Below are 27,845 nucleotides of genomic sequence, written 5' to 3'. Positions count from 1 at the left end.
ATCTAGGGAGCATAAAATTAGTCACTAGGGTTACCATATGACAGGCATTGTTTTTTCTTTTATATTTTGTCCTGAAAAGGGCTGACCTCACTTTTTCAGGAGGTTTGTCATCTGTTGCAAACAACTGGGACACCTGGGAAACCTGCAAAATTAAAAACTTAGAGGGATTAAACGCAAATGTTTGATACTCTGTCTAATCTAACCTACTCTGTAGGGAGGCTGGAGACATTTCACGTGCATGTTAATCACATAACTTCCTCAGAACCTAGCAAGTTGGGCAATATGTAGAGCAAGGGTGTCAAACATCCGGCCCGCGTGTGCTGTGCTTAAGGTTGTCGGGTGTCCTGAACAGGACACGAATCTCCCGGGTGTTGATTCTAAGAGCCTGGGAGAACGGCACCTTTGAAATTTGTGCCGCAGCATCACCTTCCCCCCCAACTCCAATGACGTCACCCCGCCGGTACAGAGAGCTGACACACACGGAGTGTAAGATTGGGACTCGGGTCGAGAGGCTACAATCAGGAGATTAAGATCGGGATTCAGGGGAAGTTGGAGATTAAAATTGGAATTGGGGGGAGGGGGACTGGGCGACTGAGATTGGGACCGGGGTTGGGGGGGTGGAGGGAGGGAGATCAGGAGACAGATTGGGACTGGGACTGGAGCTTGTGCCCGGGGGAGGGGAGGGGATAGGATAGAGAATAATAGCGTATGGTAGGGTGGATGTGGTGCTCAGTATTTTCTGCAGAGCCAGGAGCCGTAGCAGCAACATGGTGAGTGGGAGCGGTGCGGAGAGGAGCAGCGTGTAAAGGGGTGAGTAAAACTTTATTGTGGGCAAATAGTGAGAGATTGTTTCCACTGGTGGGCGAATGGGGATCAAGGTGTCAGAGACTGAGGATCCTCACTGCGCCTGGGAGCATCACTTTCTCCAGTACATGGAGGAGATGCAAGGGTGCTGCGCAGCTGAGAGGAACACTCCTGCTTCTCTACGTTCCACTAAAGGGGAAGTAAAAAAATTCCCAACCATGTCTTGAGCAGTCTTTAAGAACCAGTGTTTAGCCCGCTGTAGAAATGGAAAAACTAGTCAGAGTTTCTACGGCGCATGCTCCACCTAGTTTTTTTTTACACATTTTGCAGGACCCTTCTTTGCATATTTAACTTGATCCAACGTTGATTTCAGGCAGCTGCCAAGTCCGCCTGAAAGCACCACGTCCAGAAATTGGTATACAATGCGTCCGTTTTACGCCCAAGAAACGGGTGAAATGCATACTAATTTCTACTCCGATGTGTCCAAATAACTTTTGCTGAATGTGGCCCATGCCATGTGCCAGGATGTCGGATCAGGCCCACCATGTAGATGGAGTGTCACCGCTAATGTAGAGGATGCTAAATGAAGGACGATGATTACCATGTTAAATCAAATGGTGGTAATTAATTCTAAAATAGTTGGGTACGTAGATTGACTGGAAAGACATTTTTGACGTTATAGCAACTTACTCCTTCTGGGGAGAATCCTCATCAGGTAAACTAAGTCCAGCTGCCCTGCAGAGAACTTTCAGCCTTTCAATGTGCTCTGGATTATCAGTTCCAAATCCGGAATTCATGATTTCTGAGCGAATGTTATATTCTAATATTGTGGTTTTCAGATCAGCTAGTTTAGTCAGGTGTACCTTAACAGGAAACATTAATGTCAACCATAAAAATCTTTGATTTGCACAATGTAGACTATCTGGTTGCAAAAATGCATAGTATAGTTTTAATATAAAGTTGAAATACTGTATCAAATTTCATCTACTGTGATTTATTTCAGCAGCTAAGGCATATACAGTAGAGGTTACAATGAATGCATTTTACACACGTGTATACACACACACACATATGTCTGTCTTTTGTCTGTCATATGCTACCCGTCTCAGAACTTATTCATTGCCACAATTTTTGAGTAATGCTTCTATGTCAACATTTACAATATGTAAACATTTATAAAGGCATTGCAATGTCAACAGTAGTCCATCACAATGTACTTGTAGACTCTCAGCACTAGGTAGGTGACACCCTAGTGCCAATCTCTCTCTTCTCCCCACCCAACTTAATCTGTCGTTTTCTTTGTATTGCATATTTGCATCATCAAATTTTGAGAGTTTGCTGCAGTCAAGTTTTAACTCTTTCTTTTTAATGGCTTTCCCTCTTACTTCCTGGTCCCCTATGGTGCTCTGTCATGGAAACGTAGAAAATAGGAGCAAGAGTAGGCCATTCGGCCCTTCCGGCCTGCTCTGCCATTCAAAATGATCTTGGCTGATCGTCAAACTCAGTACCCTGTTCCTGCTTTTTCCCCATATCCCTTTAGCATTAAGAAATATATCTATTTCCATCTTGAATACATCTAATGACTTGGCCTCCACTGACTTCTATGGTAGGGAATTCCACAGGTTCATCACCCTCAGTGAAGAAATTTCTCCTCATCTCGGTTCTAAATGGCATACCCCGTATCCTGAGACTGTGACCCCTGGTTCTGGACTCTCCAGCCATCCGGAACATCCTCCCTGCATCTAGTCTGTCTGGTCCTGTTAGAATTTTATATGTTTCGATGAGATCACCTCTCATTCTTCTAAACTCTAGTGAATATAGGCCTTGTCGACCCAATCTCTCCTCATAAGTCAGTCCTGCCATCCCAGAAATCAGTCTGGTAAACCTTCGTTGCACTCTCTCCATGGCAAGGACATCCTTCCTCAAATAAGGAGACCAAAACTGCACACAATACTCCAGATGTGGTCTCATCAAGGCCCGGTATAACTGCAGTAAGACATCCCTGCTCCTGTACTCAAATCCTCTTGCAATGAAGGCCAACATACCATTCTCCTTCCTAACTGCTTGCTGCACCTGAATGCTCGCTTTCAGCGACTGGTGTACAAGGACACCCAGGTCTCGTTGCACCTCCCCTTTTCCCAATCTATTACCATTCAGATAATAATCTGCCTTTCTGTTTTTACAACCAAAGTGGATAACCTCACATTTATCCATGTTATACTGCATCTGCCATGTTCTTGCCCACTCACCCAACTTGTCTAAATCACATTGGAGCCTCTTTGCATCCTCCTCACAGCTCACATTCCACCCCAGCTTTGTCTCGTCTGCAAACTTGGAAATGTTACATTTAGTTCTTTCATCCAAATCATTGATATATATTGTGAACAGCTGGGGCCCAAGCACTGATCCCTGCGGTACCCCACTAGTCACTGCCTGCCACCCAGAAAAAGACCCATTTATTCCTACTCTCTGTTTCCTGTCTGTCAACTAATTCTCAATCCATGCCAGTATATTCCCCCCAATCCCACATGCTTTAATTTCGCACACTAACCTCTTGTGTGGGACCTTATCAAAAGCCTTCTGAAAGTCCAAATACACCACATCCACTGGTTCTCCCCTATCTATTCTACTAGTTACATCCTCAAAAAACTCCAGTAGATTTTTTAAGCATGATTTCCCTTTCATAAACCCATGTTGACTTTGTCCAATCCCGTTAATGTCCTCCAAGTGATCTGTTATCACATCTTTTATAATAGACTCTAGCATTTTCCCTACTACTGATGTTAGGCTAACTGGACTGTAATTCCCTGTTTTTTCTCTCCCTCCTTTTTTAAATAGTGGGATTACATTTGCCACCCTCCAATCTGTAGGAACTGTTCCAGAGTCTATAGAATTTTGGAAGATGATCACCAATCTGGCCAGTGCCTGCTGTCTCCTAAATAGTCAGCCCAAGCCACCCCCATTGGACTCCCACCATCGACTGCTGCAATTTTATTTATTCATCAGTCCCACCTCCTACTTCCCAACTCGAACCTGCCTTTCGTCCCAGGTTCCTCCCGCATTCTCCCCCTTCGCCAAGCAGTCCTGTGCCTCCATGCTGGCAATTTTACTGCTCCCATCTGCTAACTACAAATCTGAATCACCTTTTCTCATCTCACAGAGGGTGCAAAAAAGATTTACTGGAATGGTTCCAGGGATGAAGGACTTCAATTATGTGGATAGACTGGAGAAGCTGGGGTTGTTCTCCTTAGAGTAGAGAAGAGATTTGATAGTAGTGTTCAAAATCATGAAGGGTCTAGGCAGAGTAGATAGAGAGAAACTGTTCCCATTGGCAGAAGGGTCAAGAACCAGAGGACACAGATTTAAGGCGACATGAGGAAAAACTTTTTTTTTTACGCAGCGAGGGGTTATGATCTGGAATGCACTGCCTGAAGTGGTGGTGGAGGCAGATTCAATCATGGCTTTCAAAAGGGAATTGAATAAGTGCTTGAAGGGAAAAAGTTTGCAGGGCTACGGAGAAAGGACAGGCAAGTGGGACTAGCTGGATTGTTCTTGCAGAGAGCCGGCATGAGCTCGACGGGCCGAATGGCCTCCTTCTGTGTTGTAACCATTCTATGATTCTTTCTTCCTGAGCCTGCATTCTGTGCTTTCCTCAAAAAGCCTTGTGCCTCCATCTTGGTAATTTTACTCATCTGTTAACCCCCCATCCTCTATGCTAACAAATGTATTTGTTCATTGGTTCTCCCCCATATTCTCCACTTTTGCAAACCAGCCAATTGACATCTTGTATCATGCAAAGGAATAAGCCCAACTGCAAAATGACTACAGCCAAAATCACAAACACCACACAGAAAAATACAGCAAACACAAATTTCAAAAAAACCTGATAGATAATATAAACGTAAGGAACAGGAGTAGGCCATTCAGCCCCTCTAGCCTGCTCCACCATTCAATTAGATTATGGCTGATCTGCACCCCAATTCCATTTACTTTGCTCCATATCCCTTGATAAACCTTACCTAACAAAAATCTCTGTCTTGAAAGCACAAAATTTTCCTAGCATCCACAACCTTTTGGAGGAAGAGTGTTCCAGATTTCTACTACCTTTGTGAAAACGTGCTTTTCAATTTCATTCCTGAATGGCCTACTCTAATTTTATTATGTCCCCTTCTTCTGGATTTTCCCACCAGAGGGAACCTTTAATATTTTAAATACCTCAGATCGCCCCACAATCTTTTATACAAGCCAAGTTTATGCAATCTGTCGTCATAATTTAACCATCTAAGCTGGTGAATCTACGCTGCACCCCCTCCAAGGTCAATATAGCCTTCCTGAGGTGTGGTGCCCAAAATTGAATGCAGTACTCAAGATGGGATTTGATTAAGATTCTACACAACTGAAGCATAACTTCCTTCCATTTGTATTCGAGTCCCCTTGAAATAAAAGGTCAACATTTCATTAGTCTTTTTAATGCTATTTTTTTAAACCTGTTTGCTAGCTTTTAATGATTTATGTACTTAGACTCCCAAATCTTTTTGCTCCTCTACAGTTCCTAGTTTCTCAACATTTTGAAAATACTCATTTATTTTTCTTGAGTCCGGAGTGGATGACCTCACACTTGATCATTTGGACTCCATTTGCCATAGTTTTGCTCACTCACTTATCTGTCTATGTCCCTTTGCAACTTCCTGCTCCCATCTGCACTACTTACTGTCCCTCCTAACTTAGTGTCGTGTGCAAACTTGGATACACAATTCTCTATTCAGTCATCCAAGTCATTAATATGGTGAAAAGTTGAGGCCCCAGAACAGATCCCTGGGGAACACCACTTGTTACATCCCACCAATCAGAATACCTACCTACCCTTTACTACCACTGGCTCTTACCTCCTAACCAATTTCCAACCCAAGTCAAAAGACTAACTCCAATTCTGTGCGCTCTTATTTTTGCTAATAATCTCGTATGGAACCTTGTCGAATGCCTTCTGGAAGTCCATATAGATAACATCCATAGACACTCCCTTATTAATGACCTTCTCAAAAAATTCAACTAGATTAGCCAGACATGACTTACTCCTAAAAAAAAAGCCATGTTGGTTCTCTCTGATTACCTCATATTTGTTCAAGTGCTCATTCACACTATCCCTAATGACAGATTCTAGTAGCTTCCCCACAACTGATGTTAAACTGACAGGCCTGTAGTTACCTGGTTTCTTTCTCCTACCATTCTTAAATAATGGAGTGACATCAGCAAATTTCCAATCTAACTGCACAATTCCTGAATCAAGAGAGCTTTTAAAGAGTATGACTAATGCTTCTGCAGTTTCCTGGGGTGGAAACCATCAGGTCCTGGAGATTTATCCATCCTAAGTCCCATTATTTTCTTCATTACCATTTAAAAAATTTACATTGAATCCATTAAGTTCCTCCCCTTATTTTTACTTTCTTCTCTATTACTGGTAATTTATCCTTCTTCCTACTGTGAAAACACACAGCTCATATATTCACATACCATAAGTCAATTCACATAATGCATTACAAAACAAATAACCACAACACTTGAAGGCAGGCATACAAATATACACAAGCATACCCAAGGGACAAATCACAACAGAGAAACACACAAGATAGAGACAAATACTAATAACAAACCCAAGAAGTCATGCTTTCACATCAATAGACATTAACAAACAGCAGCAGAAAACGCACGATTGACGAAGATTAAAACTTTCAATTTTTTTTCCCCAAACACCTGATGGACTGCCAAGAGTTCTGTGCAAATTCTTTACGGTTCTATGCCACTTTCTATTAAGCATCTGAAGTAAAAAAATAATTGCTCTGGCAAGTGTACAAATTAAGTAGGAATGAGAAAAAGCCATCAGCCATCCTTTTAAACAACATTGCATATATTTGGAACAGTACATTTAGTATAGATTTAAGGGCATTTAATTTCTCATACTCACCACAGGATTCAGCCATAGAGTATTACCAAGTGCAAGAACAATTTTGGCTTCATGTGATTTATTGCTGATCTTTTTTTTGATAAATCTAGAAAGCTGTTAGAAAGCAGACAAAGTTTTAGATCAAAAACTACACACAGAATTAAACCCTTCTGTGCCACTGGCTAATTCATACAGTAGGAAATTGTGTCCTGAACTACTTACACTCTTAAGAAAACAAATCAAATATTCACTGACATCCAAAATTATAATTACATAGAATGCACAGAAACAGGCACAAGCCATTCAGCCCAACTGTTCCATGCTGGCCTTTATGCTCCACAAGAGCCTCCCCACACCCCTCTTCATCTAACCCTATCAGCAAAACCTGCTATTCCTTTCTCCCTCGTGTTTATCTAACTTCCCCTTAAATGCATCTATGCTATTCGCCTCAACTACTCCTTGTTGTAGTGAGTGCCACATTCTAACCACTATGGGGAAAGAAGTTTCTCCTGAATTCATTAGTGACTGTCTTACCATTTCTGGCCCCTATATTTGGTCTCTGCCACAAGTGGGAACATCTTCTCTACGCCTTTCATAATCTTGAAGACCTCCATCAGGTCATCCCTCAGCCTTCTCTTTTCTAGAGAAAAGAGCCCCAGCCTGTTCAATCTTTCCTGATAGGTATAACCTCTCAGTTCTGGTATCATCCATGTAAATTTTTTTTTTCACCTTTTCCGGTGTCTCCAAATCCTTTTTATAATATGAAGATCAGAACTGTGCATGATATTCCAAGTGTGATCTAACCAAGGTTCTATACAAGTTTAACATAACTTCTCTGCTTTTCAATTCTATCCCTCTAGAAATGAACTTCAGTGCTTTGTTTGCTTTTTAAAAAAAAAAATGGCCGTATTAATCTGCATCACTATTTTGTGATTTGTGTATCTGTACCCTTCGATCCCTTTGCTCCTCTACCCCATTTAGACTCTTATTTTAAGATTATGTGGCCTCATTCTCCCTACCAAAATGCACCACCTCACACTTATCTATATTGAAAATAATTTGCCAATTACACATCTATTCTGCAAGTTTATTAATGTTGTCTAGTATTTTGTTAGTCTTCCTCAGTATTAACTATACTTCCCAATTTGGCACCATTCGCAAATTTTGAAATTGTGCTTCCACTTCGAGTCCAAATTGTTTATGTTCTCCAAAAACAAGAATATATGATACCACATTATAAAATCGGGTTGGTGGGATGTGGGGGGAGAGGAAAGAGAATGAGTTTTCAAAATACTTCAAAACAATGGACACCAGTACTAAAAACGAAGGCCAACAGTGCAAGGGGATGAAATGCTTTCATCTTTTATCATTAGCATCACCATCAAGCGATCCAAAGTCAGATGAACCTTTATTAAATGAAGGACAAAGCTCCCATATGAAGGATAAAGTTCGAACTTCCTTTAGCTCCAACTGTGGAAAACCACTCTCTACTAAATTAGCTTGACATTTTTATCAGCCACATTTAGCATCCCAGTGACCTAGTCAGTGAGATTGGGCAGCTTTGTGCTGTGGACTAGTACACTCCAGGAATTGGTTTCAGCTGCCTAAGCTGTCACTTAATGATTTTTGCAGACATCAGTGTGGACAGACTTTCATCCCATCAATCCAGGCAGGATTCAGGCCAAAATTCCCAGAGGTGAAAGGACAATGTGCTAACCCATTCTGCCGTCAGTCTCAGTGTGAATGTCTTAAATTTTTTTTATTATTTAATAGATTTAAGCTTCTTCAGTTTGGATTATTGATTTTCTGTTCAAGACTATTAGCAACCAAAGCAATTAGCCAGTATTAGCAGTATTTTTAATATTAAAAAAAAAACTATTTTCCTGCTTCTCACATTTGGTAATTTCCTCCCCTCTTTAGCACGCTTTATGTAACACACCCATCTCCAACCAAGGCAGTTAATGGGCAGGCAACCATTTCCAGGTATCTACCAATTCCACCAAGTAGATGCTGTTTCCATCATCCGGCAAAATTGTCTACTACAGGCATTTCAGTGGAATGAAGGACTTCTCCTTCAGAGAGCTGCTGTCATTAAATCACATTACACCATTCTGTGGTACAAAACATCAAGACACTTGATAAAAATCATGATTCCCTGCTGATAGTTACCAAAATTGTCCAACAAAATGTTTTGAGCATCAAGTGAAACCTACAAATGTCCTAATGCAGTTTTCAAACTTTTACTGCTTACCTGTGGGTTCCAATCCATTTCATTGTCGATAGGTTTCACTCTACATACAATAAATTCAACAGCCTGTGGTGGTAGAACCTGAAATTTGGCAGGTAGCTCGAGCAGCTGTTTGTGCATCACTTGTCTAGTTTGACCACTGTCGATGTATTTCACTCCTGCATTACTGAGAACTGCACTTTCAGCTTTCTGTGGCAGTGCTACTAATTGCACCCTGAAAGCACAACAGAACATGTCACTATGTTCAAAATCAAAACAATTGTTTCACAAACTACATTTTTTATTAAAGCCACATGTATATTTATTGTTTCAGAGAAGCAAAGACAAAGGAATCTTTTATATCTAATATACTAGAGTCTTAAGCGTGATCTGTACTTCTTGTCCACATTAGGCTTATTCCTTGTCACGATTTTTGTGTTACGTTTTTGTGTCAAAAGTTTATAATGGCAAAACCCTATGTCAACACATTTGGGTTAAAGTGGGCTGTGTAGCGCCCATTTTTTAAGACGCTATGTGGCCAACTAAGACTCAAAAATGGGGTCAGAGAAGCGTGCCCAGGAGGCCATCTTGGTGAAGGGGTTTGCCCACGTACACCGAAAGACTGCCGGCAGCATGTAGAGTAGGGAGATCATGATGCACATCATAGGCATCCTCAAGCAATGCTTCTGCTGCCTGGAATGCGCTGGAGGAGCTCTGCAGTACTCAACTGTGTGGGTATCGAGATTTGTGGTAGTATGCTGCATGCTGCACAACCTGGCCATTATGAGGGACAGCCCTTGTCATCACCTATCAGGCAAGAAGCTGAGGAGGAAGAGGAAGAGGCTACAACATAGACAGACCCTCTCTCTCTGTCAGGGCTCTATGTGATCAGATTATTCATGAGCAATACCAGTAACCTCAGCTACACCTCCCCATTCACCAACGCTCCTTTCCTTTATCACTGACCATCACATTGTCCTCTTTCTAACAACACATATTGCTTCCTCCCTCAGTTCACCGCAGAAATAAAAACCACCAGATGAAAATTCAAATCCAAATTTATCAATTCACTCATTAAATGATGCATACAAAATGAAACTATTCACCCTTCTGCATTCCCTTAGAGCCTGTCTTCCGTGTGCCTTTACTTTTCTTAGTGCATCTATGAGGTACTTCCCCAGTGGCATGGGAGGTGGAAGGTTGCTGACCTTCAATTGAGGAGACTGCAGATAGCCTTGGAGGACGACCTCGAGCAGCTCTGGGCCGAGAAGACCCAGCTTCAGATTGCACGATCTTGGCCTGGTCTGCAGCAGCCTGGGCTGGCTGGTTGACAAGCAACTGGCAGAGTGGCAGGGGTGGGAGTAGGAATGCTGTCATCTTGAGAGGGGACAGCAGGTTCCTGTTCCATGGAGCCACTGCCACTCTCCTGGGGCAGTGCCTCAGAAATCCTAGTGATCTGTTGGAGAACAGATTGCTGTACTGCTGTGACGCCTTGGAAGCCTCTTTCAACAGTATTGACAGCCACGATGGCAACAGTTTGAGCCTCCAAGGAAGCAGTCGGATCATTGATGGAAGTTGTGACAATGGTCATCAGACACGGCATCATGGTGGGTTCCACAGGTGTGCTGATGGAGGTGACTGCCCGTTGCATGTTGGAAAGGATGGGCTCGAAGCTCTGTGCAAAGCCCTGTGTCAAGTTGGAGCTGCACTCCTCCGTGCTCCTTGATATTGTGTGCAGGCTTTGTGGCAGGCTTTTCAGTGCATCAATTTAAGTTCCCCCAAGACCACTCAGCTCCAGACCTCATTACAGCCTTGGTCCAAACATGGACAAAAGAGCTGAATTCCAGAGGTGAGGTGAGAGTGACTGCCCTTGACATCAAGGCAGCATTTGACCGAGTGTGGCACCAAGGAACCCAAGTAAAACTGAAGTCAATGGGAAACGGGGGGAAAACTCTCCAGCGGCTGGAGTCATGCCTAGCACAAAAGGAAGATGGCAGTGATCATTGGAAGCCAATCATCTCAGCCCCAGGACATTGCTGCAGGAGTTCCTCAGGGCAATGTCCTTGGCCCAACCATCTTCAGCTGCTTCATCAATGACATTCCCACCATCATAAGGTTGGAAATGGAGATTTTCACTTATGATTGCATAGTGTTCAGTTCCATTCGCAACCCCTCAGATAATGAAGCAGTCCGTGCCCGTATGCAGCAAGACCTGGACAACATCCAGGCTTGGGCTCAGAAGTGGCAAGTAACATTTGCGCCAGACAAGTGCCAGGCAATGACCATCTCCAACAAGAGAGAGTCTAACCACCTCCCCTTGACATTCAACGGCATTACAACCAACAACTCCCCCACCATCAACATCCTCGGGGCCACCATTGACCAGAAACTTAACTGGACCAGCCATATAAATACTGTGGCTACGAGAGCAGGTCAGAGGCTGGGTATTCTGCGGCGAGTGACTCACCTCCTGACTCCCCAAAGCCTTTCCACCATCTACAAGGCACAAGTCAGGAGTGTGATGGAATACTCTCCACTTGCCTGGATGAGTGCAGCTCCAACAACACTCAAGAAGCTCGACACCATTCAGGACAAAGCAGCCCGCTTGAATGGTACCCCATCCACCACCCAAAACATTCACTCCCTTCACCACTGGCGCATTGTGGCTTCAGTGTGTACCATCCAGCAGAGGAGACAGAGGGGCATTCTGGGAGAAGTCGGCTCAGTCACCTCCACTGAACAGTGGGTAGCAGAAGAACTGGTGTCGAGGAGCACTTATTGGCTGGTGACTGGTAAGTAGTTTTTCTTTCCTTTTTTTTCTTGACATTGTAGTTGTTGTTAAGCTAATTTAAGGGTTAAATCATGGCAGGAGATCCCAGACCCGTGTCATGTTCCTCTTGTGGGATGTGGGAATTCAGGGATCCTTCCTGTGTCCCTGGTTCCTTCACCTGTGGGAAGTGTGTCCAGCTGCAGCTACTGTTTGACCGCTTGACGGCTCTGGAGCTGCGGATGGACAAACTTTGGGGCATCCGCGATGCTGAGGAAGTCGTGGATAGCACATTCAGTGAGTTGGTCACACCACAGATAAAAATTACTGAGGGAGATAGTGAATGGGTGACCAACAGACAGAGGAAGAGTAGGAAGGCAGTGCAGGGGTCCCCTGCGGTCATCTCCATCCAAAACAGGTATACCGTTTTGGATACTGTTGGGGGAGATGGCTCACCAGGGGAAGGTGACAGCGGCCAGGTTCATGGCACCGTGGCTGGCTCTGCTGCACAGGAGGGCAGGAAAGAGAGTGCAGAGCAATAGTGATAGGGGACTCGATTGTAAGGGGAATAGACAGGCGTTTCTGCGGACGCAACAGAGACTCCAGGATGGTACGTTGCCTCCCTGGTGCAAGGGTCAGGGATGTCTCGGAGCGGCTGCAGGACATTCTGGAGGGGGAGGGTGAACAGCCTGTTGTCGTGGTGCATATAGGTACCAACGATATAGGTAAAAAACGGGATAAGGTCCCACAAGCTGAATTTAGGGAGTTAGGAGTTAAACTAAAAAGTAGGACCTCAAAAGGTAGTAATCTCAGGATTGCTACTAGTGCCACAGGCTAGTCAGAGTAGGAATGACAGGATAGCTAGGATGAATACGTGGCTTGAGAGATGGTGCAAGAGGGAGGGATTCAAATTCCTGGGACATTGGAACCGGTTCTGGGGAAGGAGGGACCAGTACAAATTGGACGGTCTGCATCTGGGCAGGACTGGAACCAATGTCCCAGGGGGAGTGTTTGCTAGTGCTGTTGGGGAGGGTTTAAACTAATGTGGCAGGGGGATGGGAACCGATGCAGGAAGTCAGTGGGAAGTAAAGTGGTGACAGAAACAAAAGGCAGTAAGGGAGAGTGTACAAAACATGACCGGACAGATGGTCTGAGAAAGCAGGGCAAAGACCAAGGGAAGTCTAGATTAAACTGCATTTATTTCAATGCAAGAAGTCTGATGGGCAAGGCAGATGAACTCAGGGCATGGATGGGCACATGGGACTGGGATGTTATAGCTATTACTGAAACATGGCTAAGGGAAGGGCAGGACTGGCAGCTCAATGTTCCAGGGTACAGATGCTATAGGAAAGATAGAGCAGAGGTAAAAGAGGAGGGGGAGTTGCGTTCTTGATTAGGGAGAACATCACGGCAGTAGTGAGAGGGGATATATCCGAGGGTTCGCCCACTGAGTCTATATGAGTAGAACTGAAAAATAAGAAGGGAGAGATCACTTTGATAGGATTGTACTACAGACTCCCAAATAGTCAATGGGAAATTGAGGAGCAAATCTGTAAGGAGATTACAGACAGCTGCAAGAAAAATAGGGTGGTAATAGTAGGGGACTTTAACTTTCCCAACATTGACTGGGACAGCCATAGCATTAGGGGCTTGGATGGAGAGAAATTTGTAGTGTATTCAGGAGGAATTTCTCATTCAGTATGTGGATGGCCCGACTAGAGAGGGGGCAAAACTTGACCTCCTCTTGGGAAATAAGGAAGGGCAGGTGACAGAAGTGTTAGTGAGGGATCACTTTGGGACCAGTGATCATAATTCCATTAGTTTTAAGATAGCTATGGAGAAGGATAGGTCTGGCCCAGAAGTTAAAATTCTAAATTGGGGAAAGGCCAATTTTGATGATATTAGACAGGAACTTTCAGAAGTTGATTGGGAGAGTCTGTTGGCAGGCAAAGGGACGTCTGGTAAGTGGGAGGCTTTCAAAAGTGTGTTAACCAGGGTTCAGGGTAAGCACATTCCTTATAAAGTGAAGGGCAAGGCTGGTAGAAGTAGGGAACCTTGGATGACTCGGGAGATTGAGGCCCTAGTCAAAAAGAAGAAGGAGGCATATGACATGCATAGACAGCTGGGATCAAGTGGATCCCTTGAAGAGTATAGAGATTGCCGGAGTAGAGTTAAGAGAGAAATCAGGAGGGCAAAAAGGGGACATGAGATTGCTTTGGCAGATAAGGCAAAGGAGAATCCAAAGAGCTTCTACAAGTACATAAAGGGCAAAAGAGTAACTAGGGAGAGAGTAGGGCCTCTTAAGGATCAACAAGGTCATCTATGTGCGGAACCACAAGAGATGGGTGAGATCCTGAATGAATATTTTGCATCGGTATTTACGGTTGAGAAAGGCATGGATGTTAGGGAACTTGGGGAAATAAATAGTGATGTCTTGAGGAGTGTACATATTACAGAGAGGGAGGTGCTGGACGTCTTAACACGCATCAAGGTAGATAAATCTCCGGGACCTGATGAAATGTATCCCAGGACGTTATGGGAGGTTAGGGAGGAAATTGCGGGTCCCCTAGCAGAGATATTTGAATCATCTACAGCTACAGGTGAGGTGCCTGAAGATTGGAGGGTAGCAAATGTTGTGCCTTTGTTTAAGAAGGGCGGCAGGGAAAAGCCTGGGAACTACAGACCGGTGAGCCTGACATCTGTAGTGGGTAAGTTGTTAGAGGGTATTCTGAGAGACAGGATCTACAGGCATTTGGAGAGGCAGGGACTGATTAGGAACAGTCAGCATGGTTTTGTGAGAGGAAAATCATGTCTCACGAATTTGATTGAGTTTTTTGAAGGGGTAACCAAGAAGATAGATGAGAGCTGTGCAGTAGACGTGGTCGACATGGACTTTAGCAAAGCCTTTGACAAGGTACCGCGTGGTAGGTTGTTACGCAAGGTTAAATCTCACGGGATCCAAGGTGAGGTAGCCAATTGGATACAAAATTGGCTTGACAACAGAAGACAGAGGGTGGTTGTAGAGGGTTGTTTTTCAGACTGGAGGCCTGTGACCAGCGGTGTGCCTCAGGGATCGGTGCTGGGTCCGCTGTTATTTGTTATTTATATTAATGATTTGGATGAGAATTTAGGAGGCATGGTTAGTAAGTTTGCAGATGACACCAAGATTGGTGGCATTGTGGACAGTGAAGAAGGTTATCTAGGATTGCAACGGGATCTTGATAAATTGGGCCAGTGGGCCGATGAATGGCAGATGGAGTTTAATTTAGATAAATGTGAGGTGATGCATTTTGGTAGATCGAATCAGACCAGGACCTACTCCGTTAATGGTAGGGCGTTGGGGAGAGTTATAGAACAAAGAGATCTAGGAGTACAGATTCATAGCTCCTTGAAAGTGGAGTCACAGGTGGATAGGGTGGTGAAGAAGGCATTCGGCATGCTTGGTTTCATTGGTCAGAACATTGAATACAGGAGTTGGGATGTCTTGTTGAAGTTGTACAAGACATTAGTAAGGCCACACTTGGAATACTGTGTACAGTTCTGGTCACCCTATTATAGAAAGGATATTATTAAACTAGAAAGAGTGCAGAAAAGATTTACTAGGATGCTACCGGGACTTGATGGTTTGACTTATAGGGAGAGGTTAGACAGACTGGGATTTTTTTCCCTGGAGAGTAGGAGGTTAAGGGGTGATCTTATAGAAGTCTATAAAATAATGAGGGGCATAGATAAGGTAGATAGTCAAAATCTTTTCCCAAAGGTAGGGGAGTCTATAACGAGGGGGCATAGATTTAAGGTGAGAGGGGAGAGATAAAAAAGGGTCCAGAGGGGCAATTTTTTCACTCAAAGGGTGGTGAGTGTCTGGAACAAACTGCCAGAGGCAGTAGTAGAGGCAGGTACAATTTTGTCTTTTAAAAAGCATTTGGACAGTTACATGGGTAAGATGGGTATAGTGGGATATGGGCCAAGTGCAGGCAATTGGGACTAGCTTAGTGGTATAAACTGGGCGACATGGACATGTTGGGCCGAAGGGCCTGTTTCCATGTTGTAAACTTCTATGATTCTATCACAGGATGCACTGCAGCAACTCGCCCAGGCTCCTTCGACAGCACCTCCCAAACCCATGGCCTCTACCACCTAGAAGGACAAGGGCAGCAAGCACATGGGAACAGCACCACCTGCACGTTCCCCTCCAAGTCACACACAATCCCAAATTGGAAATATATCGCTATTCCTTCATCGTCGCTGGATCAAAATCCTGGAACTCCCTACCTAACAGCACTGTGGGAGAACCTTCACCACACAAACTGCAGTGATTCAAGGTGGTGGCTCACCACCACCTTCTCAAGGGCAATAAATGCTGGCCTTGCCAGCGACACCCACTTCCCATGAACGAATAAAAAAAAAATCAAGCATTTGGTTGTGTATGCCCAGCAGCCTTCTTCAGTAGCCTGGGCCATCAAAGTCCTCATCTGAACCCTCTGCAGCAGGTATCTGAAATGAAAAAGGGACAAGGGTCAGTTGTGATGAGGGGAGAGGAAAAACTTGCATGCATGCTTACACCATCTGCAGCTCATGAGTCAGAAGAGATTGGGGAATGAGGGAGCAGAGGAGGAGAATTGGGTATGCAGAGACCCTCATGATCGATCCCTCCAGTGTCTACGACCTCATGATGGCCTGTACAGTCTCCTCCATGGGGGTTAAAACTTGCAGGCACGCTTGTCTTCCTCCAGTTTTTTTGTTTCTACCTCCTGTTATGCACCACCTTATCCTGCAAAAAAGTGGGTAGTGTGTCAGTGAGTGTGTGTCCTGCAATATGTTTCGGTGATGTAGCTGTCATGGTTGAATATCTGCCAGTGTGTGAGAGCTGAGTGAGAGGTTTGCAATAGTGCGAAGTGTGAGAGGGTGAGGTGAACCATCTGCATTGAATGGTTGAGTGCTGATTGATAGATTGTTGGGAGGTGGGTGACGGGTGTTTAGTGAATTGAGCAGTGGATGGGGCTCGTGGTGCAGTTGGTATGATATGCCATTTGAAGATTGAATTCACCCACGTTGACAAATCGTGACAGATCATTAAACTTCTTCCTGCACTGTATCCACGTTCTTGGAACAATACTCCTGGCACCTCTGGCGCTACTTCATCCCACTGCCTCCTGAACATTTTTTTAAAAATTCGTTGAGGGGATGAGGGCGTCACCGGCAAGGCCAGCATTTATTGCCCATCCCTAATTGCCCTTGAGAAGGTGGTGGTGAGCCGCCTTCTTGAACCACTGCAGTCCGTGTGGTGAAGGTTCTCCCACAGTGCTGTTAGGAAGGGAGTTCCAGGATTTTGACCCAGCGACCATGAGGGAACGGCGATATCTTTCCAATTTGGGATGGTGTGAGACTTGGAGGGGAACGTGCAGGTGGTGCTGTTCCCATGTGCCTGCTGCCCTTGTCCTTCTAGGTGGTAGAGGTCGTAGGTTTGGGAGGTGCTGTCGAAGAAGCCTTGGCGAGTTGCTGCAGTGCATCCTGTGGATGGTACACACTGTAGCCACAGTGCGCCAGTGGTGAAGGGAGTGAATGTTTAGGGTGGAGTATGGGGTGCCAATCAAGCGGGCTGCTTTGTCCTGGATGGTGTCGAGCTTCGAGTGTTGTTGGAGCTGCACTCATCCAGGCAAGTGGTGAGTATTCCATCACATTCCTGACTTGTGCCTTGTAGATGGTGGAAAGGCTCTAGCGAGTCAGGTGGTGTGTCACTCGCTGCAGAATACCCGGCCTCTGACCTGCTCTTGTAGCCACAGTATTTATATGGCTGGTCCAGTTAAGTTTCTGGTCAATGGTGATCCCCAGGACGTTGGGGGATTCAGCGATGGTAATGCCGTTGAATGTCAAGGGGAGGTGGTTAGATTCTCTCTTGTTGGAGATGGTCATTGCCTGGCACTTGTCTGGCGCGAATGTTACTTGCCACTTATCAGCCCAAGCCTGGATGTTGTCCACGTTTTGCTGTATGCAGGCACGGTCTGCTTCATTATCTGAGGAGTTGCAAATGGAACTGAACACTATACAATCATCAGCACACATCCTCATTTCTGACCTTACGATGGAGGGAAGGTCATTGATGAAGCAGCTGAAGATGGTTGGGCCGAGGACACTGCCCTGAGGAACTCCTGCAGCAATGTCCTGGGGCTGAGATGACTGGCCTCCAACAACCACTACCATCTTCCTTTGTGCTAGCTATGACTCCAACCAGGGGAGGGTTTTCCCCGATTCCCAACTGACTTCAATTTTACTTGGGCTCCTTAGTGCCACACTCGGTCAAATGCTGCCTTGATGTCTCACCTCACCTCTGGAATTCAGCTCTTTCGTCCATGTTTGGACCAAGGCTCTAATGAGGTCTGGAGCAGAGTGGTCCTGGCAGAACCCAAACTGAGCATCGGTAGCAGGTGCCACTTGATAGCATTGTCGACGACACCTTCCATCACCTTGCTGATGATTGAGCGTAGACTGATGGGGCGGTAATTGGCCGGATTGGAGTTGCCCTGCTTTTTGTGGACAGGACATATCTGGGCAATCTTCCACATTGTCGGGTAGATGCTAGTGTTGTAGCTGTACTGGAACAGTTTGGCTAGAGGCATGGCTAGTTCTGGAGCACAAGTCTTCAGCACTACAGCCGGGATGTTGTCGGGGCCCATATCCTTTGTTGTATCCTGTGCATTCAGCTGTTTCTTGATATCACAGAGTGAATCGAGTTGGCTGAAGACTGGCTTCTGTGATGGTGGGGATCTTGGGAGGAGGCCGAGATGGATCATCTACTCGGCACTTCTGGCTGAAGATGGTTGCAAACGCTTCAGCCTTGTCTTTTGCACTCATGTGCTGGACTCTGCAATCATTGAGGATGGGGATGTTTACAGAGCCTCCTTCTCCCGTTAGTTGTTTAACTGTCCACCACCATTCACGACTGGATGTGGCAGGACTGGAGAGCTTTGATCTGATCCGTTGGTTGTGGAATCGCTCAGCTCTGTCTATAGCATGTTGCTTCCGCTGTTTAGCTTGCACATAGTCCTGTGTTGTAGCTTCACCAGGTTGGCACCTCATTTTTAGGTACACCTGGTGCTGCTCCTGGCATGCTCTTCTACACTCCTCATTGAACCAGGGTTGATCCCCTGGCTTGTAGGTAATGGTAGAGTGAGGAATATGTCGGGCCATGAGGTTATAGATCGTGCTGGAATACAAATCTGCTGCTGCTGACGGCCCACAGCGCCTCATGGATGCCCAGTAATGAGCTGCTGGATCTGCTCTGAATCTATCCCATTTAGCACGATGGTAGTGCCATACAACACGCTGGTGTCCTCAGTGCGAAGACGGGTCTTCATCTCTACAAGGACTGTGCGGTGGTCACTCCTACCAATACTGTCATGGACAGATGCCTCTGCGACAGGTAGATTGGCGAGGACGAGGTCAAGTAGGTTTTTCCCTCGTGTTGGTTCGCTCACCAACTGCCACAGGCCCAGTCTAGCAGCTATGTCCTTCAGGACTCAGCCAGCTCGGTCAGTCGTGGTGTTACCGAGCCACTCTTGGTGATGGACATTGAAGTCCCCCACCCAGAGTACATTCTGTGCCCTTGCTACCCTCAGTGCTTCCTCCAAGTGGTGCTAAACATGGAGGAGGACTGATTCATCAGCTGAGGGAGGGCGGTCGGTGGTAATCAGCAGGAGGTTTCCTTGCCCATGTTTGACCTCTGGACCCCATGAAATCTCAATGCCATGAGATTTCACGGGGTCCAGAGTCAATGTTAAGGACTCCCAGTGCCATTCCCTCCTGACTGTATATCACTGCACCGCCACCTCCGGTGGCCTCCTGCCCCTCTGCAGATACAGGATGTCTCAGCTTCTCTCCACCTCTTGCAACAAGGCCTCCAAGTGAATTATCAGAAAACCTTATGCACGCTGTCTTGCAGTTTGAGACATCGCCACAAAACTTCTTCCAAAGCAATCACTTCCTGACACCAATTCCATCAGCCACAGTGCAGCTCACCTTTACGAGGTGCAGACTGCTTTTAAGTAGCAATGGTCACTTGCTATATCAGCTCCTTGCTGACGTATGCAGACAATGAATAGCACAGGTAGTGCTGGCTGCACACAGCAATCATGGAAATCAGCAGGCAGCATGAATTTAACGTCCTGCCTGCAGCGCAATGAACGGGCGGGGATTAATCACAGGCTAATCCCTGTGTCCGCCTTCGAGGCTTATCCAATTTAATCCCCGTAATGTCAACATCATAAAAATAATGTATCTGTAAAACTGTAGTTACATGATTCTTTCCATCAGGTAACACATCATCACAAATCACCCACGTCTACCCACCATTGTCGTCACCTGATTTTTGGGTTGTTTTCCCCAACATTTTCAGATATTTTAAATTCAATTTTTGGGGCATCTAGAACCTCAGATATTTACAGCAGTTACCTCTACTCACACAACCCATTTAAGGTTGCCCAATTTTGATTTGAGGGCTTTGGCCTACCCGCATCATATGTTCTGGCATCAAGCTTAGTGATTTGGGCCTACCCGCCTGACCCAGACCGGCAAGGTAGCCATCTGCCTCATTCACTGCACACTCTTCTCTCCCTTGTTTCATATCCACATTAGTAGGGGTCAGACTCCATTCGCTCCACACCTGACCTTGTAGTCCCCAATGCCCCTCGCCCAATGAACTGCACCCATTCTGTTCCCTAGGAGCTTTCTTCTCAGTAACTGATCTTTGTGGTGCTTTACACTCAGCTGTTAAACAAGAATCCTGTACAAGCACTGGACAAATATATAGTTTTAACTGTTAAAGTGCCTTAGCAAACTAAGTTTTTTTTTAGCTCAAATATCGAAGCTGCTTTCTTACTGATTATATCGGTGCAGGTGGCACAATGAGATCCACCATAGGGGCAGCATTTATACAGTAATGAGAATAGCAAAACAGCATATCCTTTAACTCAACATGGGCAATACCACAGGAGATCAGCTAATTACCACTGTTGTGTGTTCGTTTGGCAAATACCTTATTTATTTATTTTCCAGCAACAAATCTAAAAACATAATTCAACATCTCCGCAGGGATCTCTTACAAACCAGTGCTGTCATACCCACAGCACCCGCCCCCCACCCTCGCCACTGGTGTTCAACACATGCCCTTCTTCCCACCCTAGTGTGCCTTTGTGCCACCACTTCTCTACTCCCAGCTGTGTCTTGCTCATAAGAGCATGAGATCGGAGCAGTAGACCATTTGGCCCTTCGCGCCTGCTCCGCCATTCAATGAGATCATGGCTCATCTCATTCTGGCCTCAACTCCACATCCTTTGACTCCATTGCTGATCAAAAATTCATCCAACTCAGCCTTGAAGATATTCAATGTCTCAGCCTCCACTGCTCTTTGGGGCAAAGAATTCCAAAGGTTCACAACCCTCAGAAGAAATTTCTCATCTCAGTCTTAAATGGGCAACCCCTTATTCTGAGACTATGCCCCCTAGTTTTAGATTCCCCTATGAGGGGGAAACATCCTCTCAGCATTTACCCTGTCAAGCCCCCTCAGAATCTTATATGTTTCAATAAGATCTCCTCTCATTCTTCTAAACTCCAGTGAGTATAGGCCCAACCTGCTCAATCTTTCCTCATAAGAAAACCCTTCTATACCCAGAAGCAACCTAGTGAACCTTCTCTGAACCACCTCCAATGCAAGTATATATCCTTCCTTAAATAAGGGGACCAAAACTGAACGCAGTACTCTAGGTGTGGTCTCACCAGCACCCTGTAAAGTTGTAGCATGGCTTCCATGCTATTAAACGCCATCCCCCTTGAAATAAAGGCCAATATTCCATTTGCCTTCCCAATTATCTGCTGCACCTGTATACTAACTTTGTGTTTCATGTATGAACACACCCAAATCCCTTTGCACCACAGCATTCTGTAGTCTTTCTCTTTATATATTTTGCTTTTTTATTCTTCCTACCAAAGTAGATGACTTCACATTTTCCCACATTATATTCCATCTGCCAAATTTTTGCCCACTCGCTTAACCTATCTATATCCCTTTGCAGACACTTTGTATCCTCCTCACAACTTATTTTTCCACCTACCTTTCTATCAGCAGCAAATTTGGCCACAGTACACTCACTTCCTTCATCCAAGTCATTGATGTAGATTGTAAATAGTTGAGGCCTCAGCACTGATCCCTGTGGCACCCCACTTGTTAGATTGCTATCCTGAAAATGACCTCTTTATCCCGACTCTATTTTCTGTTAGTTAGCCAATCCTCTATCCATACTAATATATTACCCCCAATACCTTGAGCTCTTACCTTGTGCAATAACCTTTTATGTGGCACCTTATCGAATGCCTTTTGGAAATCCAAATACACGACATCTACTGGTTCCCCTTTATCAACCCTGCTCGTTACTTCCTCAAAGAACTCTAGTGAATTTGTCAAACACGATTTCCTCTTCATAAAACCATGTTGACTCTCCTTGATTTTATTTTAAGTCTCTCAATGTCCTGCTACTACTTCCTTAATAATTGATTCTAGCATTTTCCCCAATGATAGATGTTAGGCTAATTGGTCTATAGTTACCTGCTTTCTGTTTCCCTCCTTTCTTGAATAGGGGCGTTACATTTGTGGTTTTCAAATCCGCTGGGACCTTTCCAGAATCTAGTGAATTTTGGAAGATTACAACCAATGCATCCACTATGTCTGTAGCCACTTTTAAGACCCTCGGATGCAAGCCATCGGGTCCAGGGGATTTGTCAGCCTGCAGACCCATTAGTTTGCCTCAGTTTTTAGATCCTCCCTTCCCTTTGCCCCTTGATTATCTACTATTATTGGTATGCTTTTACTGTCTTCTACTGTGAAGACAGATACAAAATATCTGTTCAATGCCTTTGCCATTTCCTTGTTTTCCATTATTATTTCCCCAGTCTCATTCTCTAAGGGACCTATACTTATTTTAGCTACTCTCTTCCTTTTTATATACTTGTAAAAGCTCTTACTGTCAGTTTTTATATTTCTTGCTAGTTTACTTTGTCTATTTTCTCCCTTTTTAAAAAAAAAAGTCCTCCTTTATTGGTTTTTAAAGTTTTCCTAATCTTCAGGCTTACCACTAATCTTTGCCACTCCCAGCTATTTGCTGCCCTTTAATAGCTATATTAACTACATAAATGGCTCAGCCTCAGGGACAGGAACAACATACATCAGCTGACTAACTGCATAGAATAAGGCCACAGCATCACAGCTCAGCCACAATGAGCTCAAGGAATGCTAGTGGAAAGTTGACACCCTGCCCCCACTTCTCTATGCCCCTGGAGTTCTTTAATACAAAAATTAAGTCCACACAAGTCTCACCAGCAGAGGCAGTGGGAAGCTATATGGCCATGGGATTGCACGGTATGGGGCCAGAGGATAGGCACTCAGCCACGGTGACAATCTCAGCTGAAAGGGAATATTATGCCCCGACTCCAGCCATTTGCTGCCCTGTTCATGAATTCCTTAGGCCTTGCTTCCCTCCCTCACACCTCCCACCAAACACTTTCCCTTCTAAGGGAGCAAGGACACAGTATATACACTGAGACCCCACACAGGATGACAATGGGGAATGGGAGCTCAGCTGTGTGTAAGAGGCTGAAAGGAAATGTAAAGATATAGGCTACACGTCACGCCCACAGCATGACAGAACTGATTCAAATAAATCTTCATAAATATATATGGGAGATAACAGAAGACCAGATAAGAGGAAAGGGAAATAACAAAGACAAAGCACACCACAACCAATGTGGAGGGAGGGGGATGGAAGACAACAGCAATGAGTAATTTTGGGGAAGCAAAAAAAAAATGGCTAAAGTAGCAGTAGCTCTGAAGGGAACTGAGTGTCTATGGACGTTGGTCTATACAGACTTCCAGGAGTTATTTGAGAAGGTTCTGTACAAGAGATTAGCAGCAAAAATGGAAACGCATGGAATTGGAGGTAACCTTTTGGCACTGGTTGTTAATGGATTGGGAGATAGGGTACAGAGAGTAGGGATCAAGGGAACGTTCTCTGATTGGCAGGTTGTGACAAGTGGTGTTCCCCAAGGACTTGTACTGGGGCCTCAGCTTTTCATAATATATATTAATGACTTGGATGAATGACTAGCAAGTCGTCTATCCAAGTTTGCAGAGGACACTAAGTTAAGAGGCACAGTAAGTTGTGTGAATGGAAGCAGGAAGTTATAAAAGGGACATAGACATGGGCAAAACTGTGGCAGGTGGGTTTCAATGTGGAGAAGTGTGAGGTCATCCACTTTGGATCGGAGAAAGACAAATCAGAATTTTTTTTAAAAATAGTGACAGACTAGGAGCAAAAGAATGTGTGCGTGTCCATGTACAGTGAAACCTGTACAAACACTTGCAAAAAACACTTACTGACAGTCCCAAATAACTTACATTGTAATAGATACAAACTGCACCTTGAAACCATGGACACTTGGATATCACAAAGTACAGGCAGCCTTCAATGCACAAAGTCAGTTCACAATTTAAAATACCAGACAGGTAAGTGCGAGGCGGTAGCACGTGAAAAAAAGGCTCTGTAACCAAGATCTCTTTACCCAGCAAGCATAACAGCAGAGAAACCGCTCTGAGATTGAATGCTTGTACGACTCCATCCCTGGGATAGAGTGGTTTCTCCGTCACTATAGATGTTGGGTGAAGAACTCCCCATTCCACAAAAGCCAGGAACTGCACCAGGCAACATCAAGGCCCCGATTTGACTTGGAGCTGTGAAGTGAGCTGGGGTGGGGGGAATTTCTGGACAGGAAACCCGTTAGTATGGGTTTGCTGGATGTCCTGCAGAATTTAACTGCAGGAGGTCTTTTAAATTTTCTGAGCCGGTTTCCTGCATGACAGCCAGCCATCCAGCCTGAAATCTCTTAGCTGTCCCTAATTTACAGATTTCATTGGACACAAATCACTAAAAACTAGTACACAGGTACAAAAGGTAATCAAAAAAGCTAATGGAATATTAGCCTTCATCTCAAGGGGGTTGGAATACAAAAACGTAAGGAAGTGATGCTTCAGTTGTACAGATCCTTGGTCAGACCCCACCTGGAGTACTGCACTCAATTTTGGGCACTGAACCTCAGGAAAGATGTATTGGCCTAGCAGGGAGTGGAGCTCAGATTTACCAGAAAGATACCAGAGTTTAAAGGGTTAGATTATGAGGACAGATTGCATAAACTTGGTTTGTGTTCCCTTGAGAGTTTAGAAAGGTTGAGAGGTGTTCTAATTGACGTGCTTAAAACGATAAAGGGATTTGATACAGTAGATAGAGAAACTATATCCTCTGGTGGGGGAATCCAGAATAAGGCCATTTAGGAGTGAAATCAGAAAGCCCTTTTTCACACAAATGGTAGTGGAAATCTGGAACTCTGTTCCTCCAAAAGGGTGTGGAAGCTGAGTTAATTTAAATTTTTAAGACTGAAATAGATTTTTGTTAGGTAAGGGTATCAAGGGATATGGAGCAAAGGCAAGTAAATAGAGTTGAAGTACAACGCAGCCATGATCTCAGATAGTGGATCAGGCTTGTGGGGCTGAATGACCTACTTGTTCCTATTCCTATAAATCACCAAAGCCTAAAAATTGCATTTTCTCCAAACCTGCAGTTTCTGCAATTGCAATAATTCCCGGTAACACTTTCCTGGCAAGGTATTTCCATCACATACTCCAGTCATGCTTTTCTATTCTGATTAAAACTTTTCTATTCATTTTACTTATCTTCGATTGAGTTCTCCAAGCTTCATTCTCCTTCAACTCCATTCCCACCCCTATATCTTTCCCACTCCTCTGCCTCTTATTGGTTTTGCCCAAGCACCCTTGCCTTCCTCCTCGCTGCTCTCTCCTCTCATCTCATCTCTCTCACTCCTAGTGCCCATGCCATTCTCCTTGCTAACCCCAACCTGTTCTTGACAAAAGCTTCTATTGCTGCATCCTCAACCATAACCCACAAACCAGCTTTAAGATTTGTAAAGCAACATTACGAAGAAAGTAATAAAAAAAATTACAGGAGCATTGATAGTATTTTCAGTCAGAAATGTGATATGCAATTTCTAGGAAAATTGGACATCAGTGGCCTTTATTGTCATTATATACTTGTTTAAACTAGGTACTGAACTTTAAAGTCCAGTATCTAAAGCTAGTTGGTAGGGAAGATGTTTCAGATAGGTAAGAAGTATTTGGAAGAGTGTATGGCCAATTCCCAGGGCACGGCTGTGAATGCAGCTATACCTCCCGGTTTGATTCAGAGTTAAGACAAATTGATTTGTATTTTGCTGGTATCCATCTTTAGGTCTTCACATTGTGCAAGTAACCATACAGCCATAATAAACAAGCTGAAATATGCACCAAAAGTTATTTGAAATCATCAATAGTTTGACAAATTTAATCTTATTGGTTAATGAATTTAACTCAACAAGCTTAACTTCAAATGACATTAAAAATATATATATTCAGCCACCATAATTTTAGTTAATTATTTCACTGGATCTCAGAAGCCATAATATATTTTTGAAATACCCGCTGACAAAAAAAACTCCAAAGTCTGAACAATTATTATGCCCTTGTTAATTTACTTTGAGTTTTACTGCCATCTACAAAAATAAAATTTCCCACTTTACCTGCTATATATTTCTTCCTCTAGTCCATATACAGCAGACACTTCTAATTGCTCTACTGGTTTCCTGTGGTTCGCCTCTTTGTAGTAATCAGCCATGTCTTTCAACAGCCTCAGATAGTCCTCTTCCATTGAAACAGGAGGATTCCCCCAATTATTTCTGTGCTGTATTATTCTACCATAATAACTGGAAGCATCACTGATACATGTTGGAATAATCTAGAGAAGTTTCAATTCCACATATATGAACAAGTTATTTTATTACCCAATACAAGCGCTGCACAATTATGCACACATCCTCAAAATAATTACTGCAGTCAACAGACTACCATATATCACAACAGTGTGACAAAGAGAATTATTTTGCCTTTGATAACCTCAACAGATATTAGATTTTCCCCATCAGCTGCAGAATGGATGCAGGGGGATTAGAAAATTGGGAAAGCAGACTTAGGGATGTATGGCACCTGATTTCTTCTGCTTGAGATTTTCTGGCCAGCTGCATTTTGTGCACTAGAGTACTCGTGGACATTTCATGCCACAGCCTCATTAAGGCCCCAGAATGTTTGCAAAAATATTTAAAGGAATCGCAGGTAAAATTTCCCAGCCTAAAATCTGGTTTTGAATGAGAAGGGAAATTTTTTTTGGAATATATTTTTGGAAGAGTTTTTTGGGGGACAATTTTTATTAACTCATTATAGTAGGTTTTACCGTAAACTCAATCCCTCCACCCCATCAAAAAAAAGTCCATTATTGCATGCTATGCCACAGGAACAAAAATTGTAAATAAGTTTAAGGAACTTGATCAGAACTCAAACAAATGAAAAAGAGCACATGAAAAATAATCTTTCAAAACCAACATTCAAGAGAACTCAGGGATCCACAAGATATTTAGTTGCAAGATGCAGAGTCCTATGATGGAAACCAAGTGAAGGTACAGTTAACGATGGGAATTAGTCTTCTACATCTCAAATACAGTATTTCATGGCTGAGGTAGTACAAGATGAAAAAAGGTACGCCAGGGAGATTAGCAGATATTTGTGCTTTATTGGCAACTCCGATCATTAGGCCGGAGATATCTACAGGCCTCGGCACACCTACCTGCCAATAACGTAGGCTAACTGCCTTATGCATCTGTGAGAAAAAGGCATGAACTCACATTAAAAGAGTGCCTTTCACAATCCAGGACCTCCCAAAGCCCTTAACAGCCAATTAAGTACTTTTGAAGTGTAGTCACTGTTGTAATATAGGCAAACATGGCAGCAAATTTGGTACAGCTAGGTCCCACAAACAGTGATAAGATAATGACCAGATTATCTATTTTTGGTGTTCAAATCCCTCCAGGGCCTCGCCCCTCCCTAACTCTCATCCTCCAGCCCTACAATCCTTAGCGAACTCTGCGTTCCTCTGATGCTGGCCACATGCACCCCCAATTTCCTT

At 44.2% G+C, this 27,845-nt stretch overlaps 1 protein-coding gene across 3 annotated transcripts in view; it reads right to left on the bottom strand.

Moving 5' to 3' along the window:
• The window catches only part of zgc:165481 (uncharacterized protein LOC100073327 homolog), a 197,354-nt gene that overhangs the window by 163,860 nt on the left and 5,649 nt on the right, over positions 1-27,845 (bottom strand). For all 3 annotated transcript variants that reach the window (XR_010965962.1, XM_067997981.1, XM_067997982.1), the window contains exons 5-8: positions 26,410-26,624; positions 8,997-9,207; positions 6,767-6,859; positions 1,495-1,667 (exon numbers count right to left, since the gene is read on the bottom strand). Coding sequence is in view for 2 of the 3 variants with exons in the window: in XM_067997981.1 (XP_067854082.1) it covers positions 1,495-1,667; positions 6,767-6,859; positions 8,997-9,207; positions 26,410-26,624 (692 nt within the window). In the remaining variant the exon portion in view is untranslated. The remainder of the gene's footprint in view (positions 1-1,494; positions 1,668-6,766; positions 6,860-8,996; positions 9,208-26,409; positions 26,625-27,845) is intronic.

This window comes from Heptranchias perlo, chromosome 16 (genome assembly GCF_035084215.1).
Source record: "Heptranchias perlo isolate sHepPer1 chromosome 16, sHepPer1.hap1, whole genome shotgun sequence".
Taxonomy (NCBI): domain Eukaryota; kingdom Metazoa; phylum Chordata; class Chondrichthyes; order Hexanchiformes; family Hexanchidae; genus Heptranchias; species Heptranchias perlo.
Note: the sequence above shows the minus strand (reverse complement) of the source record. Positions and strands in the feature narration are given on the sequence as shown.